This window comes from Marmota monax, unplaced genomic scaffold (assembly GCF_021218885.2).
Source record: "Marmota monax isolate L192 unplaced genomic scaffold, Marmota_monax_Labrador192_F-V1.1 WCK01_AAM20220418_F8-fsc00030, whole genome shotgun sequence".
NCBI classification, from domain to species: domain Eukaryota; kingdom Metazoa; phylum Chordata; class Mammalia; order Rodentia; family Sciuridae; genus Marmota; species Marmota monax.
This window is the reverse complement of record NW_026691988.1, coordinates 3,180,562-3,197,559: the sequence shown is the minus strand read 5'-3', so window position 1 is coordinate 3,197,559 and position 16,998 is coordinate 3,180,562. Positions and strand designations below refer to the sequence as shown.

Here is a 16,998-nt window from a genome sequence, read left to right as displayed (position 1 = left end):
ACGCACACACACACACGTGTGTGTGTGTGTGTGTGTGTGTATACATATGACACTTTACATAAGTGGTACTTGTAGGTATAAATTATAAATAAAAGAATTTTGTTTCTTGGGAGAATGCTGGCTGTTTTTGTTCGTTTTTATATGCTTTTAGGCATTTGTCTTGACTGTCCTGTGTGACCTTGAGCAGAGTTTTTCGTAGATGTTCATTCTTGCTGTTCTGTGTTGTGGTGTCAGATGTCTGTTTTGGCGGTTGTTGAGGTAACTCCTTATTGATTTGTGTCCTTGGTTGCTTTTTGTTCCGCAGACACGTGCTCCTGCGTCAGAAGGTCCTTGCACTGGAGCCAGGGATGCTGTTAAGGTTCTCCCCTTTTCCATGTTAACACATTGCCTGACACCTCATCCCCTCACGTTTTCCCCTCTTCCCTTTCAGTCAGCCATCATAATCATCTTTGTTTTTCTCCATGACATGAATCTGCCATCACTTAATTTGGATTTCCATTGTTTTTATTTATTCATATATTTTTGTTTTCCCTCATCCATCTTTTTTTTCGTACAGAGTTCACATGAGACTCTGAATGTAGTGGAGGAGAAGAAGCAGGCAGAGGTTGGGAAAGACGAAAGAGTAATCACAGAAGAAATGAATGGTAAAGAGATATCACCTGGGAGTGGTCCTGGGGAGATTCGTAAGGTGGAGCCTGTGACACAAAAAGACTCCACCTCCCTGTCTTCTGAGAGCAGCAGCAGCAGTGAGAGTGAGGAGGAAGATGTGGGAGAGTACCGGCCCCACCACCATGTGACCGAGGGCACCCTAAGGGAAGAGCAGGAGGAGTATGAAGAAGAGACGGAGGAAGAGCCCAGCGGAGCAGCCAAGGTAGTAGAGAGGGAGGAAGCAGTGCCTGAAGCCAGCCCGGGCAGACAAGCAGGTGCCAGTGTAATCACAGTAGAAACAGTGGCCCAGGAAAATGTAGTTGCCCAAAAGATATCTGCAGAGAAGAGTATAAACGAAGGCACGGTTAAGCAAGACATGGGAGAAGAAACAGAGGAAGAGCAACATAAAGTTAACGGAGAGGTGTCTCATGTTGACATTGATGTTTTGCCACAAATTATTTGTTGTTCAGAGGTAAATGGGAGTTCCAAGCGGGAGCTAAGCTATAGAGCTATTTCTCAGGTGGGAAACACCTGCCTTTCTTCTTCGCCTGTCTTCCCAATTCTTCTTCAGTTTTTTCAACAAGAATTTTTCTCTCACGGGAAGAAGGGGGAAAGCAATGCTTGTAGATTTTCTGCCAGCTCAGTTCATGGTTTCTAGCTTCTCTACTGCCACTGGATCACCTGTAGGGTAAACTTTCCTACAGTCACCTCATCATTTTTTCCTTGTCATTGCATATTTAAATTTTCTTTGCATGTTTGGAATGCTCTGAACTGTTTTGTCTTTATTTGCACTGCTTCCTCAAACTAAATGCCTTTTCCCCCATTGGTTTAATTAGAAAAATGTATTTGTAATGTTGAGAAAATGGTCAATGTGAGTGTGTATGTTCCTGTCGCCAGATTGGATTTGACTTTTGGACTCATTCTTGCTCTTGAACTAAAGGTTTTTAGAACTGACGGCAGGCTCTGATTACTGTGATGCTCTGAGTGCAGCATCCTGCAGTGATGAGAACAGTATTTCTTGAATGCTGCTGTGATTTCTGTTTTTAGATTCCAGGGATTGTATGGTTTGGTTAAGAGCTTTTTCCTTCCTTCTAGGCAGCCAGAGGCGAAACTGTTCAGTAGTAGAAGGAGGGAACCCTTCTCTTCTCGTTCTGTCCTTATATTAGCTCTTTGCAAATTGATTATATGTTTTGTGAATTATCTACATTGGATATGAGTGTTCTTCTTTTCTCTTTAAGAAAGAAAACTTTCCAAAGTCCACTTCGATCAACTCTTGGTCATTAGATGCAATGAGTTAGGCTGAGGGAGGGTTTACTTCCATGGAAATGCTTCTCAATTCTAAAATGCCCACGGTATAGGGATTTATTCATATTCACTCTGATGGGTAGAAAAATTTTGAAGTGACTGTTTTGAAATGATTAAATGGATTTTTACTATGTCACTTTTAAACTTTGTGTTTCTCGTCAGAGAAGATGTTTTAAGAGTCTTTGATTATTTTCTGCATTTGATATATGGTTGTTTCTCTTTAAATAATTATACCTGTTGGGAATTTTCTCTCAGAGAAAGTACTGTAGTATTTTAGTAGTAGTATCATAGCCTGACATTGTACTGAGTATAATGTACTCAACAGAGTACACTGTTAAAAGACCGTTGAACCTCTACTTTCATGTTTGAAATTGTTTAAAGTGTTACTATAACATTAATAGAGAAATTTTAGACATAACATTTTAACATGTAATACAGAAGGAACACTGCAAATTTTAGGCTATGACAAATGAAACAATCACTCTTGAAGATATCCTTTCTGAAAATGGTGTCTTTTGGGGAGAAGAGCACATCTTTGTCTACCTAGCTGGCATGCTAATTAAAAACAATAAGACTTCACATAAACCCTGTGATGCTTTAAATTGCTGTAGCAATCAAGATTATTTCACTTTGAGTCATTTTCAAACTTTTTTCAACATTATCATTACTTTTCCAAAGTAAAGAATATACGTATAACAGTGTAGTAGTTAAGGGCCATCATAATTTGAAGAATAACATGATTTAAGGAGTTATCATGTTAGCTTATTTTTTATATATGCACACATATACACATACCAACATATGTGTATGTGTGTATATGATATATTTGAAGGAAAGCTTTTCTTTCATATCTTTTGTTTGTTTTATGTTATTTTACTCTTTTTTTTCCTTTGTGCATGAGTGTATGTTTGGATGTTTCTTAAACAATTTATTTTTGAAGGTTCCTTTAAGTTCTTTTACTTTATTACCTCTAGAATTTATTTTTCCCTTCCTTTTCCACCTCAGCCACCAGTGGTAAAAACAGAGATGGTAACAATTTCTGATGCCTCACAAAGGACAGAAATCTCCACCAAGGAAGTCCCTATTGTCCAAACTGAGACCAAAACCATCACATATGAGTCTCCACAGGTACAAAAGCTCAAGACTTGGACTGTTTGAGTTCTTCTTTACTTAGTATGTCTATTTCTGTTTTCAGTGTCTTGTCGTTTACATGTTCCTGACGTTGACTTAGCTTTTCACGTCTCCATTTTATAACTGCTCCCCCAACAACATTGCTATGTGGCTCTCAGATTGAGACAGAGAGCTGCAATCAAATTGGCGACCCAGTATATTTATTTAGAATAAGCAGTGTGGATTTCATATGTATTATTGTAAGGCATTTCTGGCTTGTGTCCAAAAATGTTTGTATACACTTGGAAAATAGATTGTCTCTTGAAATTTACTGAATCTGATATATTTTGTGGTTTAATAGCAGATGGGCTTTTTTCTTTGCTCTAAATTCCATAAAAACAGATCCAGTCAACTCACTAACATACAAGTAACACACATCTGCACACACATACTCTCCCTCCTTCTTCATGTTGGATTATTTTCTTTTAGACATATGTAGTCATTCATACATGACCTGTGATACTGTGTGTAAATAATTATCAGATTTATGTATTTGATTTTAGATATTTAGACTTCTTCTGTAAAGATTTTAAATAAGCATTATAATGTCTAAACTTAAGAATAACAAAAAAGGAAAGTGTTCATCATTTCAAAATGAACTGTTTTAAAATATATATGATAAATATTTTCTCTACTGGAAAGTTTGACCTTCTAGGTGGGATTGTGCCAGGTGGAGCATGGCAGGTTATTGCCCTCTCCAAATATTTATTCTGGGAATGTAGCTCAGTGGTAGAGAACTTGCCTAACATGCAAAAGTCCATGATTTCAGTACCCAGCACCACGGAAAAGGTTTAATGTCTTCATGAGTGGTACATTTGTAAAATTATTCATCCATGTGTGCATAGATTCCATATAAGCACTAACAGGTTTCTTATGTGTATATGTGTTGGGAGCATTACTCATGTATCTTTACTGAGGTAAGTACCTCATAAAGAAATATAGGTGCCCAGTGCATATTTGAGAGAAATTTCCTCTTACCTTAGTCAGAAAGGCTTTAGATTTTCCAGTTATTTCTTGTGTCAGATATGTCACTTCTATGTCAGAAAACAGAAGGCAGATATGTTTGATATAACATAAAGTGTTAGGCTCTTAATTTCTTTGCTCTGGTAAATTCTAGAACTTTCTACCTCTTTCAGTATCAATCAAATTAAAATAAAACCTATTTTAATATATGCATGGAATTTATATGTTATATATGTAGAGAGAGAATGCAGACATGCAATATTGAAATATGTACCAATATGTATGCTCTCAGCACACAAACTATTATAGCAACTGTGTAGTTAAAAAAAAAAAATCTAGAGATAAGCAGATAACCAAATCACTGAGGCTCAGTGTCTCTTGGGCTCTATTGCTTAGTAATCTGAGAAAATGTTTATCTATTTTTACCCACCTGTGCTTAAAAGACAATAACAAACTCAGCACTTCTGGTCACTGTGGAAACTTCCCTGCCTGCCTCTCTAGTTTTCTTTTCTAGCTTCTGCAAATGTTCCTCAGACAAATTCTCTTGAGTCCTTTGTAGCTTTCCCTCCCACCTTCTACTTCTGTTCTTCCTCTGCTTTCTACCCACAGGGTTTGCTGCTCCATTTGCACTTAGCCTTTGCCTCTCCTCTGTTTTAAATGCCAGCCACTCTCCTGGACCGTAAATTACCACTACAGACACGCAAAGGATAGGCGGATAGCATCTTCTGCAGACCATATAGATTTTTAGAAGATGCATATTCAGTGGGGAGGGGTTCTCTGACAACATGATGGAAGTTAAGCATTACTTTGTATTTTTCCCTCAACTATCCAAAGATTGATGGCGGGTCTGGTGGTGATTCGGGCACGTTATTGACTGCACAAACCATCACATCTGAGTCCGTGTCGACAACGACAACCACACACATCACCAAGGTAAAGCAGTCCAGGGGAATCTAGGGAGAGGATGGTACATTGCAAACAGGATCTTTTCTGAATCGTTTCTTTGTTCCTATACTCGCCTCCAAGTAATACACAGACAGTGCCAGTGGAATAAAAAATGCCTTGATTTAAATTAACTGAGAAATTAGCCTCCATTGACATGTATTTAAACCAAATTCCAATTTTTTAAAGTACAAGGGGGTAAAAATATCTTATGAATATCTATAGTTAAGATGGCTACAAAAGCAGAGATCATTTGATAAGCTGTAAAACTTCCCTTATTTCTTTAAGATGTTAGTATGTCAGTTTGGGGGGCATTCTCCCAGATCATTCTCCAAGTGTTTAACACCAAATTACCAAGTGGTCCCTGGCTTGCCAGCATAAATACTGATGCCCCCTTCAGACGTAGAGAAACCCAGAATTATTTTTAGGAGCTTCTAGGTAATCAGATTTCTAACTTAAATCTTATTTTCTAGTATTTCCTTTCACTTCTACTTTTCATATTTGATTAATGTTTAAAGGTTTTAAATGTGTCTCTTATGATGCCCCCCCCGTTCTTCAATTCATCAATAATGAAGAAAAAAAATCAAAATCAAAACACACACAAAAACAGCTGTGTATATTAAAAAATGCCACATAAATTATGCCACCAGTGCTCATTTTAAAGCATATCAAGTTACTAACGTGGTAAGTCTTACAGTAAAAAGCCATCACTTGTGACTTTGTTAGAGTTGGCAAGGATGGATGTGTGTTTTTTCACAACCATGTGGTATTTTCCCATTGTCTCTATTTAGAAGGTCACAGGCAGTTGACCTCCTAGGCCTGCTCCAGTCCATCCCAGTGCTCTCAGGTTACACCCAAGTCAGTAACTGTGAGCCGTTCACCCAGGGTCTCCTTCCTCCAGGTCTCACCTTACCTTTGCATAGCCATGCTCCATGTCCCTAAGGTCAGTCACATGCATAACTGAGATCAGATCACACATTTAATGAAAACCTCAATGTCTTCCCTGTCTTTAGCCAAATCCAAGTCCTATTTTGTATTGCACTAAATCAAATGAACAGAATTACTAAATGAATTTGTATGATTAGAACCAAGCAATGTAAACTATAATATCAAACAGTTTCCTGAATCTAAAACTGACACCAGAATTGTTAAAATTACTCTTAATTCTACAAATACCAGTTATTTCTTCTTTCTATTCTCCCTTTTAAAAACTGGCCAGTTGGGAATGAAGAAAACCAGGAAATTATAACAGAATATCTCAGTCAAATTACTTGGATTAAATGATATTTAGTCTGTCTTAATCTGCCCTGAGTCTTGATAAGTTAATTGTAGGGTTGCTTTCAGTTGAGGGATACTTATGGATGCTATAACTTTAACAACAGATTTCTCTATTGAACTTAATAATACAGCAAAGTCAGTTTCTAGAACATCAGTCTTCCATCATTTATTGTGCATGGCTTTATGATGAACAGAAGGTCAAGGTGGGTTCCCTTTTTCTTTTCTCTGCCTATGTAAACATGCTTTAGTCATTGCTGTTCTTTCTTTTTCTTTTTATGACTTTTAGACTGTAAAAGGTGGAATATCTGAAACAAGAATTGAGAAACGCATTGTAATCACAGGAGATGCAGATATTGATCATGACCAGGTAAAGACCTTAGGTTCTAGTTCTAAAAGCGACTTTACTTATTTGCTAAGTTTTATGTCTGTCATTTTCTCACATTCCTGGGTAAACGTCTTCTCCCAGAACTTCATAGATGAAGTCCAACTCCTAAGTTCTACTTCGCAGCATGTATATAACGTATCATTTCAGCTTTTCTAACTCTGAGTCAGCATAAAGTGTGAATGGCTACTTATGTCCCACTGGTTTTACATGTACTTTAGAGTCAAAGTCATCTGAAGGATTTGGGGCAACCATTAGGTATTCATGTGGGCCTGGTTTAAAGATAAGTCATTAAATATTTTTTTAAAAAAATGTCAATTTAATGATGATGACTTCTGAAAAATGAAAAAAAGCTACTTTTGTTGTATTTTTAAAGGAATGGTTAAGTGTCTTTTGTAGCATAAGAAAAGTTGGACTATTTACCACTAGTTGTTTTTCCTTATTTATTACTTCTATTGGAATGGAGGAAGGAAGGGAAAATAACCTAAGATCTCATACAAAGTAAAAATTTATAATGATTCTGAAAAGTTTTAAGAGGAATTATGTTTCCATTCTGTATTAAGATTGGCAGAACACAGGGCTTTAAGTAAGCAATGAATGGAACCATTGGAGATTGGATGAGTAACTTTAATTTTAGATTACAGTCATAACTGATGGTTTTATTTTATTTTGTTTTCTGAGTGATTTTAAAAGGAGGCTATTTTACAATGACTTGAAGAATGGAAAAGAGTGATTCAGTGGACCATTTCAGGCTGGGCTGTAGGAGCAAATAATAGTTATTCAACTTTGTACACAACATTGAGCTCAAGAAAGAGAATTTTGGAGAAAGAATTTCTTGCTTGAGAAAGGTTCTGTATGTGACTATAGAGAAATGGATGTTTTTCAGGCCTACAAAGAAAATGGCTCTTCATTTTTTTTTTTTTGGCCTTTGTAAGCATTATTTTATTTACATAAGTCATAATTTTAAAAATTTCCTTGAGTGTTAAATCTTGATTCTGGGTTTTAACTGAGGTGCACAAGTTTCTAGGAGATGACTACTATTACTCCACCTTGGGAAAGAGGAAACCAAGCCTTCAGCTTCCCGTAGAGGGTTCTGTTTTACTGCTGCTGTTCACTGGGATAGTTTTGAGTTCCCCACTGTGAAATTGTAGCAGAGCTGATTCTTAACTTTTTCCTTAGAACTTCTGCTCAGTGAGCAGTTCTTGAATTCCTATAGTGTGCTAGGCAAGAGCCCACATTTGTTGGCATGGTAGAAAGTCAAATCGTAATGTCTTCCCAGCAATTGTCTCTTCTGTCCCACTGAACCTCCTCTAGGTCTATTCAGACTTTAGCATACCACTTTTCACAGGTTTACTCTCAGGTTTCATTTTATGTCCCCTCCCCCCCTTTGACTATTTTACATGAAAACTTCAATCCAGGTACTGCTTCAGAAAGGCAGATAAACAATCTGAGGCATTAGCACCAAATTATACATTTCTAACTCTTAAGTCACAGTGATACTACAGCCTTAACTGTTGCTGCAAAGACACACATCTCTTTTGTGCAGTGATATAATACATGCTTCAAAAATAGTGTTCAAATATCCAAATAAAGAGAGTAGATGCTTAACTTTTTTTTATGTTTAAAGGTAAGCATAAACTTTAAGTAAAATTGTTTTTTCCCATACATTTGTCACCACAGGCTCATGATAGATTTTCTTTCTTCCTAAATTGAGATGATAGAGCTGTTTTTATTCATTTATTTATTTTCAATAATCAAATCAATGAACAACTTTAGTTTTTTTAAAAAAAATGTTATTTGTTTTAATTAGTTATACATGACAGTACAATGACTTTGATATATCATACATTTGAATCAGATGGGATATAATTTCTCATTTTTCTGAGTGTACAGGTTGCAGAATCATATTAGTCATGCAGTCACATATATACACACAGTAATAACCATTACTGGTCCTATTAAAGAAAATCCAACATTTCAATTGAGAAGAATAGTAATTATTATTTACTCATTAAATACTATTGAAGTTTTCTTAAAGCAGAACTTGAAAATATCCAGCATGTTTCTTCAATTTCAGTACAATGGGTTCAAGACCAAGTATACAGGCTACATGCATCAAAGCCAGATTCCAAATTATCATAGTTGTCGTCGTCGTCGTCGTTGTCTTCTTCTTCAGCTTCAGCTTCATCTTCACATTTTCTTTTCAATGCATTTGATGATTCATTGGTAGTGTTTTGTGATGATACCATGTTAGTGGTAATATCTTATTCTGTGTTTTTGAACCCAGTTAATGGTGGATCAATCAGAACATTCTGAACTGCTGATGTTGCGGGGTCTTGAGACTTTTATAGCAGGGGACTGTGAAGCAAACATCTGTACTATAAACCTCTGCCCTGTTAGAGACATTGGAGTCTCTGCTTAGTTGAAACAAACCTGGTTTTGGGGGTTGGTGTGCCTCGTATGGGAGTACTTGGTCTGCTAGTAACACTTAATTGTGGAACTGTTACTCTTCCTGCAGAAATATATGCTTTGTGTTTCCTTTTCTTTCTTTCTTTTTTTTTTGTAAAGACTTGAACCTATAGTTTGGAGCTATTAAGCACTGTCTATCAGGAGGCAGTTTAGCAAAGGTATTTGATTTCTTTGCCTTGCAATATCTAATAAAAAAATCTCTTGGGGGAGGAGACATAAAAGACTGGTCAGCTTGACACTGGATTTCCAATTGCACATCATCTACATCAACAGTAGCTTTCTTAGCATATCTGGAACAAAGTTTAGCATTATCTAAGAATTGTGGTCACTTACTGGAAGGCAAATTCCAACATCTGATTTATAACTCTTGGCTCATCTTCTGTAATCCCCATATCCTTCAGGATTTGTGCCATCATCTGTGCATCTTTCAGCATATTCCTGGGAGACATCTTGCCATACTCCATGATATCTGGTGATCAACCTTCTAGAGCTAAATTATCCACATTAATGTATTTCATTCCTGATCTTGATGCAAGTTCTTTGCCTAGTGTAGTGTTTCTAACCCCTGGAGTACCTGACCTTTTATGACATGTTTCCGTTGCATGATCAGATCCAGAGGCACAACTGTGGTCTGCATTTTGGGTCAGGCAGTATGTTCTATGAAGCTATTTTTAAATGAGTAATAAGCTCTGCTGTTGAAAACTGATGTTGATCTTGTATTAATTTTAATACCATTAGAACCTTTTTGAGTTCCTTGTCTACATTAAAAGGAATTTTACTAATGGATAGAAGTCTTCATCTCAGAGAAACAAATGTCTTGTTAGCAAATTGGAGAGGCATGTTTTTAGGAAACCTGGTTTGTCAGGACACTTTTAGATCCATACCAGGGAGGGATGAACTAAACTGTGGTTGCTCTTCAGAGTTTATTTCTAATAAAATAACTTCTCATTTTGGCAGTACGCTGTGCTAGTTGTCTCTTGGTCCTTATTGTTGTCATAATAATGTTTTATAGTATTTAAGTTCTTATGCTTACATTATGAAATGAAAGGAATTATGACAAACTTGATTTCAAATGTATTTGAAAGCGATTGGGGCAGTTTTTTCTTTCTCCCTATTTTGTTTTGTAGCTTTACCATTTTTTAATGAAGTGAAGTATAGGGTTTTACTTAGTAACCTCACAGCTGACAGGAACAATAATGCAAACAGAAGTGCTATTTAGGCAAGTGGCAAATCAGAAGGAAAACTTGCACTGCTTTTTTTCAAGCACATATTTTCTTTATGAGATAAGCTGTTTTCTATCCTAGGAAAATTTCTTTTCTTCTTTCAGGATTATTTCCAAGAGTTTGTCATTCTGTGGTGTTTTGTTTTCTTTTACTCTCTCCCAGAACCTTTTTATAATTAAAACTAGCAATAATTAAGAAAAATGTATTACCCCTCCGAAAAACAGGATGTTTCCCTATTGCCACAACTTTTTTTAAAATAAACTTTACTTTCTGATAAGCATAAAGAAACTGCTTTGTCACTGCCTAGTTCAGGAAGAGACCATCAACCACTGGAGTCAGCATTCCCAGTCCTCTCTTTCCTTTCAAATGAGTTTATCACATTTTTATATGGCCTTGAGAAAGACCCATAAATCTTCAGGCCTTAAGATTTTTCACCTACAAAAGAGGGACTTGCACTTGATAATCTAAAAATTAGTCTGTCTGTTCTGTAGCTTAACTAATTATATGTGATTAAGTTTATAGATACTTTCCCTGCAACATCTTAGTTCAGTGAACATTTTAGTTCATAGGTGTCTGAGAGGGCCAAGATAAGCAGGCCTGGTTCCATACTTTGGAGTTTCCAGTAATTATCACTTTAGTGTATAGATAAGGCAATATTCTAGCTGCTTGACATCATTTCTTAAATTCATACAACAAACCTTAAAATAATCTTTACAACCTTAGCATTATTCTCAGGTTACTGGTAAAAATACAAAAGCTCAGAGAAGAGCCATTTTCTCAAAATCTCCTAGTGAGTACAAGCCTGGGAGTTAAAGATAACATGTTTCTTCTACACATCCTGTTATTACATAGTAGACTAGAGGAATGGGAAGTTTGGGAATATGAGAAGCATATTCATATAAAATGATCTCAGTTTGAATCTTCCTGCTTTTTTAAAGAAATAAGACTATTTTAGCTTGTACCGCAGTTCCAGTTGATGAACATGCATGAGTTTTATCATCCTGAGGTGGAGCCGCTCATGGCTGTTTTCTCTTCTGACCTTGGCAGGCATTGGCTCAGGCAATCAGGGAAGCCAAAGAGCAGCACCCTGACATGTCAGTCACAAGAGTGGTAGTGCACAAAGAAACAGAACTGGCAGAGGAAGGGGAAGAATAAGGTAAGACAGCCTGCTTTGCTTGTGGCCTTTCTTGTGACTGTTGTGATCCTGGGAGATGTAGTTTTGTATTATTGTACCTGCTTCCTATACTGTGTGTGATTTTTTTCAGATTCTTATTAATCCCCAAGTGTATCTGCTTAGGTACCTATAATTATAAAATCTGTAGCCTGTGGGTATGTAGTGTAAATAACTATGATTTAGTTAGTGACTATAAAAATTGATATTTATGTGTTGCTTTACTCTATTTATTAAATGTGTTAGTGTATGTTATATTAATTAATGTTCACAATGATCCTTTGGGAAAGGAGCTGTTACTCCTATTACTACTACTACCACTACTACTACTAATTATTATTATTATTAGTAGTAGTAGTAGTAGTAGTAGTACTGGGGATTAAACCCAGAGATGCTCAACCACTGAGCACCAGCCCATTTTTAATTTTATTTTTTTTAATTTTAAGACAGGGTCTCACTAAGTTGCATAGGGCCTTGCTAAGTTGCCGAGGTTGGCTTTGAATTTGTGATCCTCCAGCCTCAGCTTCTCTAGACATTAAGAATTATATATTAGAATGAACTATAAAGAAAAAAAATTGCTTTCACTATGTAAACATTGAAAACTTTAGTTGAACTAACAAGTTTAGGATAAATGATAAAGCTTAATATGCCTGGAATAGAAAGGATTAATATCCTGAATATATTAAGAACTTTGTTAAGAAAATTTAAACACTTTAGTAGAAAAATGGGCAGAGGATTAAGCAAGTTAACTATGTAAAAACTAAGTGAACAATAATCAAACTGTCTAGCCTTGCTATTGCTTAAATCAGTACAAATTAAAAATTCAGTGAACCAGTTTTCACGTACACATTTGGCAAAAGTTATGTTTTTATCCAGTGTTGGGAAGGTGGTAGGAGGAAAGTATATGTTGTTGTATAAGTTAATAGTATTTTCTGTAGGATAGCTTGGCAAAACATAACTTAAAATATTTGTATTAAGCATACCCATCTTTAAACTAGTTTTAAGGATTTATCTTAAATGATTAGAGGTGTTTACAAAGTTTTCCAACAAATGCATTTATCACATTTTTATATATACTAGCAAAGGATTGTCAATAATCTAGCTGGGTGTGGTTCATGCCTATAATCCCAGCAATTTGGGAAGCTGAGGCAGGTGGAGTGCAAGTTTGAGGCCAGCATGGGCAACTTAGACCCTTCTTAAAATGAAAAATAAAAGGGGGGGGGGGATATAGCTCAGTGGTAAATCTCCCCTGGGTTCAATTCCTAGTCTCAGGGGTAGGATACAGGGGATCTTCAACAATCTAGATAGCCAGTAATAGGGGATTAGTTAGTAGGTTTTCCTGTTTCCATATGAGAACTAAGAAATTCTCAATGCAGTGAGTAAATGTTCATAATTATCTATTAGAGTTTTGAAATGCAGGTCTTATCACACAGCATAGTAAGATTACTTAAAAAAAATCTGTACATTTAAAAAAAATCTATACATTTATCAGTTAATAGGTGGGTAACCCACAGAACCCCACAAGAATGGCTGGGTCATAAAGCACACATTTTTCATCTTGCACTGAAAGACAAGGGAGTCAAGCCTTCTGCCATTTCACAGCTTCCCCTTGAGTTTTAATTTTTGCCAGTCTGGAGAATATGAAATGATATATAACTGTGATGATGACTTTCATTTTACTTATTAATATCTTTTCCAATGGTTATTGGCCATTCATATTTTTTTCTATGACAACACAACCAGGACATTTAAAACATTTCTGTGAAATCCTTATTCACCTCTTTGTACTGCTTTATCTTTCTTTCGTTTGATTCTTGGCAGATTTTAGATATTCTTTTCCAATTTCATATGTTACAAATATCTTCAGGTTTGTGATGTGTCTTTCATTATCATTATAGTTAGACATAGTTATTACAGTTGGAATTTATCAAATTTTCCTTTTTTGAATTATGTCCCCCACACCTTTCCCCTCATGATACTAGGGATTGAGTTCAGGTCCTCGTGCATATTAGGCAAGTGCCTACCACTGAACTATATCCCCAGCCCTATGAACCATATTATTTTTATACTCTGAAGTATCAAAAATATTTTCCTTCTACTGTTTGTGGAAGAAGTAGGCACTATTCCAGCATTGCTTATTGGAAAGTCCATCCTTTCCCCTTGTAATCTGCATTGTCATATCTCAAGTCCTTTATGTGAGGGTGTGATTCTGGCACTCTATTTCCATTGGTCTATTTATTTGTCTCTGTACCAGTGCCATAATGTCTTAATTACTCTGGAATTACATATTGGGTCTTGGTACCTGACAGTGTGTGTCCCCTGCCTTTGTTCTTTTTCTTCATTTTTGGTTCTTTCTTTTCATATAAATTTCAAAATCAGATTGTTAGATTCTAAGGTTAAGTCCTATTTGTTGTTGTTGTTGTTGTTTTTTGGTACAGGGGATTGAACTCAGGGACACTAGACCACTGAGTCACATCCCCAGCCCTATTTTGTATTTTATTTAGAGACAGGGTCTCACTGAGTTGCTTAGCACCTTGCCTTGCTGAGGCTGGCTTTGAACTCACAATCCTGTCTCAGCCTCCCTAGCTGCTGGGATTACAGGCATACACCACCATATCTGTCAGTCCTATGTTTTGTTTGCAATGCTGAGGATCAAACCCAGGGCCTCTCATATGTTTTACCACTGAGGTTCAGCCCTGTGGTATTTTAACTGCAATTTCGTCTACTCTAGAATAGATGAAGTTGCAGTTATATTTCTTTTCTATGCACATAAAATGACTCTCTCCACTTATGTCTTTTTTAATATCTCACAATTAAAGTATATAGTTTTCTAACCAGCTTCAGTCACAAATTTTTTTCTAACTATTGCTAGTAGAAAGAGAGAAAATTGATCTTTTTATATTGATCTTATATCTAGTAACTTTATTCTTTATATTTTTAAATACAATTTTCTACACAGAGTATAATATTCAGTCACCTGAATGAATGCACTCTGTTACATGTGAATGCTGATTTTGTTTTTGAGATGTATTTGATTTTATATATGGAAAAGTGAGCATTCTTACCTAAAGACTGAGTTCCATATTTTAATCTTACCAGGTATCAAACCTAGTTGACATTGGGCACATCAGGGGAATAGTAAAGTCTACCTTTGCTAACTTATGGTACTTATTAAAAGGATATAGTAAATAAGGAGAAACGTGAGGGTTATACAATATGAGAATAGTTGCTATCTTTTCTCTAGTCACTGTTATGAATTTTACTTATTTTTTAATCAGGAATGATGAATGATCCCCAAAAACATTACTAATACTCTCACCTTCATTTGTAGCATTTAATAAATTTTTAAATGAGTTTCTTGTAGTGTTTATTTCTAGTACTTTATATTTATTTTTTTGCAATGGACATACACACTCACAAACACAAATTTTGAAGTTTACCTGTCTGTCCCATAGGCTCTTTTTTATGAGATTCCTTGACAAATGGATTTAGGAAATGAAAGTGTAAATTCACATACAAGGCAAGAAAACGAAATTGGAAAGATTTTTTAAAAATATTTAATAAGTACCCAGATATACTAAGATGGCCTGGGTGTTGAGGACTCAATGGCAGACAAAACAAAGGTCATCCCCTTCCTGGATGAGGATATGCTGCAGAAAGGGAGGTATGAATGTCAACACATAGACAAAATGTACTTAAAAATTTGATGTGCCCGCTCTGGAAGAAATAAAATGCTATGAGAGAACAAAATGAGGGATTTGAACTACCAAACTACTGTGAGTTCAACCTGTTACTTGAGAAACATGTTTGAGTTTGAAGTCTGAAGAATGACTAGGAATCACCTCCATGGCTCAAAGTCATTTTAACTCTACCTCCTAATCACTGCAGCTCACTCTGGCTGCTCATTTAGTTCACTTGTTTTATTTGTTCATTTTTTCATTTGCTGGTGACCATCTGAGCAGGTAGGCTAAGGCAAAGAGCAGGACCAGGACAATATCTGAAAGTCAGAAAAGAAGAATAACTATTTGTGACATAATTGTTCTTTCCCTTTTTAAGGCATGTAAAGCTCCCCTGCTGAGCTGACCTTGCCCTTTGAAGTAACTCTGAGCTTTTGATCAAGCATTGGAAGTTGGGGAAAAGGAAGCATACAGAAAGATGGTCAAGGAAGAGGCTATCTGTTCTTAGCTGTTGGTGGTCAGCTGTAGGGCAGTGAGGAATTTAATGAAAACTCTGTTTAAAGAAAAAAAGAAGGAAAAAATACTTCAGATGAGTGTTCATTTAGTCTTTGTGACTTTTTAAGTCCTTTCAAGAACTATTCCCTCTTGCCACTTTATCCCAAATGCATATTTATTTATGAACCCTCAAAGGGAGACAAAATATTACCATAGTAGTACAATGATATTCTCAAATAGTCCTGATCAGAAAGAGTCCAGGCTTGCTGGTGTCGGGCTTTGTTGTCTCTAGAAAGAGTGAGCCACAGGAGAGGAAGGAGTTCAGGACTCTGCTTCAGTTGGCATTACTAGGCTCTGACTTGAGATGAGCTCCTCAATTCCTGAAGCAACCACTAATGTAAGGTGAAAAGTGAACTGAGCCCCCTTCATGTGAGAGCAATGCACAGCCGAAAGATGTAATGGTGGAGGAGTGGCAGCTCATTCAGTTCACTTGTTTTATTCGTTAATCTTTTCATTATACAAATATGTATAATGGAGTGCCCATTGGTATCATCTACTGTTTTATCATGGAAATCTCAAATAAGATCTAGGGGCCGGGGTTGTGGCTCAGTAGTAGGGCTCTTGTCAAGCATGTGTGATGTGCTGGGTTCGATCCCAGTACCACATAAAAATACACAAAATAAAGGTATTGTGTCCATCTACAACTAAAAAAAAAATTTTTTTTAAATCTGTGCTCAAGGACAATAAATCAGTAGTAGCAGAATAGTTCAAGTTTTGTATATGTTTTGAGCTTCTTGTGGGAATAGAAGTAGAGGTCTCTAAATCAGAATAGGGTGTCAGAGACAGCTTCTCACTTAAGTTAGTGCTGTGAAGAACAGGTTGGAGGAGGCCAGATCAAGAACATTGAACCTATCCTCTAGGAACTCAATGTAGCTAGATTTAAGGGCACTGTAGAGGGTGATGGAGATGAAGGGATAAGGAAGGCAGAGAATCACATATCATGCTCAGGTGTCTGACTTAAGTAAAGGAATTAATGATGGCCTCTGTAATTTGAATCATGGAATACATGGATTTTATTTTTCACCTATTATGTACAGTATGGTTAATTCTCTTTGATTATTAGCTGTCTGTCTTAACACAAAGGTGATTTTTTTGTTTTTCTGTATACTGTAGGAGAGACCAGCTCTCACAGGATTTTGGAGGAAGCTTGAAAACCAATTTGCAAGGACCCATCTTACACACACACACACACACACACACACACTCACACACACA

At 36.3% G+C, this 16,998-nt stretch overlaps 1 protein-coding gene and 1 pseudogene across 26 annotated transcripts in view; one reads left to right on the top strand and one right to left on the bottom strand.

Moving 5' to 3' along the window:
* Epb41l2 (erythrocyte membrane protein band 4.1 like 2) overlaps positions 1-16,998 on the top strand; it is a 200,746-nt gene that overhangs the window by 170,938 nt on the left and 12,810 nt on the right. For 14 of the 26 annotated variants that reach the window (XM_046449400.2, XM_058581240.1, XM_058581231.1 and 11 more), the window contains 6 exons: positions 305-358; positions 557-1,120; positions 2,959-3,081; positions 4,921-5,019; positions 6,593-6,673; positions 11,428-11,536. In XM_046449400.2, the coding sequence (XP_046305356.1) occupies positions 305-358; positions 557-1,120; positions 2,959-3,081; positions 4,921-5,019; positions 6,593-6,673; positions 11,428-11,535 (1,029 nt within the window). In that variant the 3' untranslated portion in view covers position 11,536. Of the gene's footprint in view, positions 1-304; positions 359-556; positions 1,121-2,958; positions 3,082-4,920; positions 5,020-6,592; positions 6,674-11,427; positions 11,537-16,998 lie in introns of those variants that run through there. The other 12 variants (XM_046449461.2, XM_058581234.1, XM_046449454.2 and 9 more) reach the window with 8 other exon arrangements.
* On the bottom strand, positions 8,776-9,649 carry LOC124096945 (transcription initiation factor TFIID subunit 9-like; annotated as a pseudogene).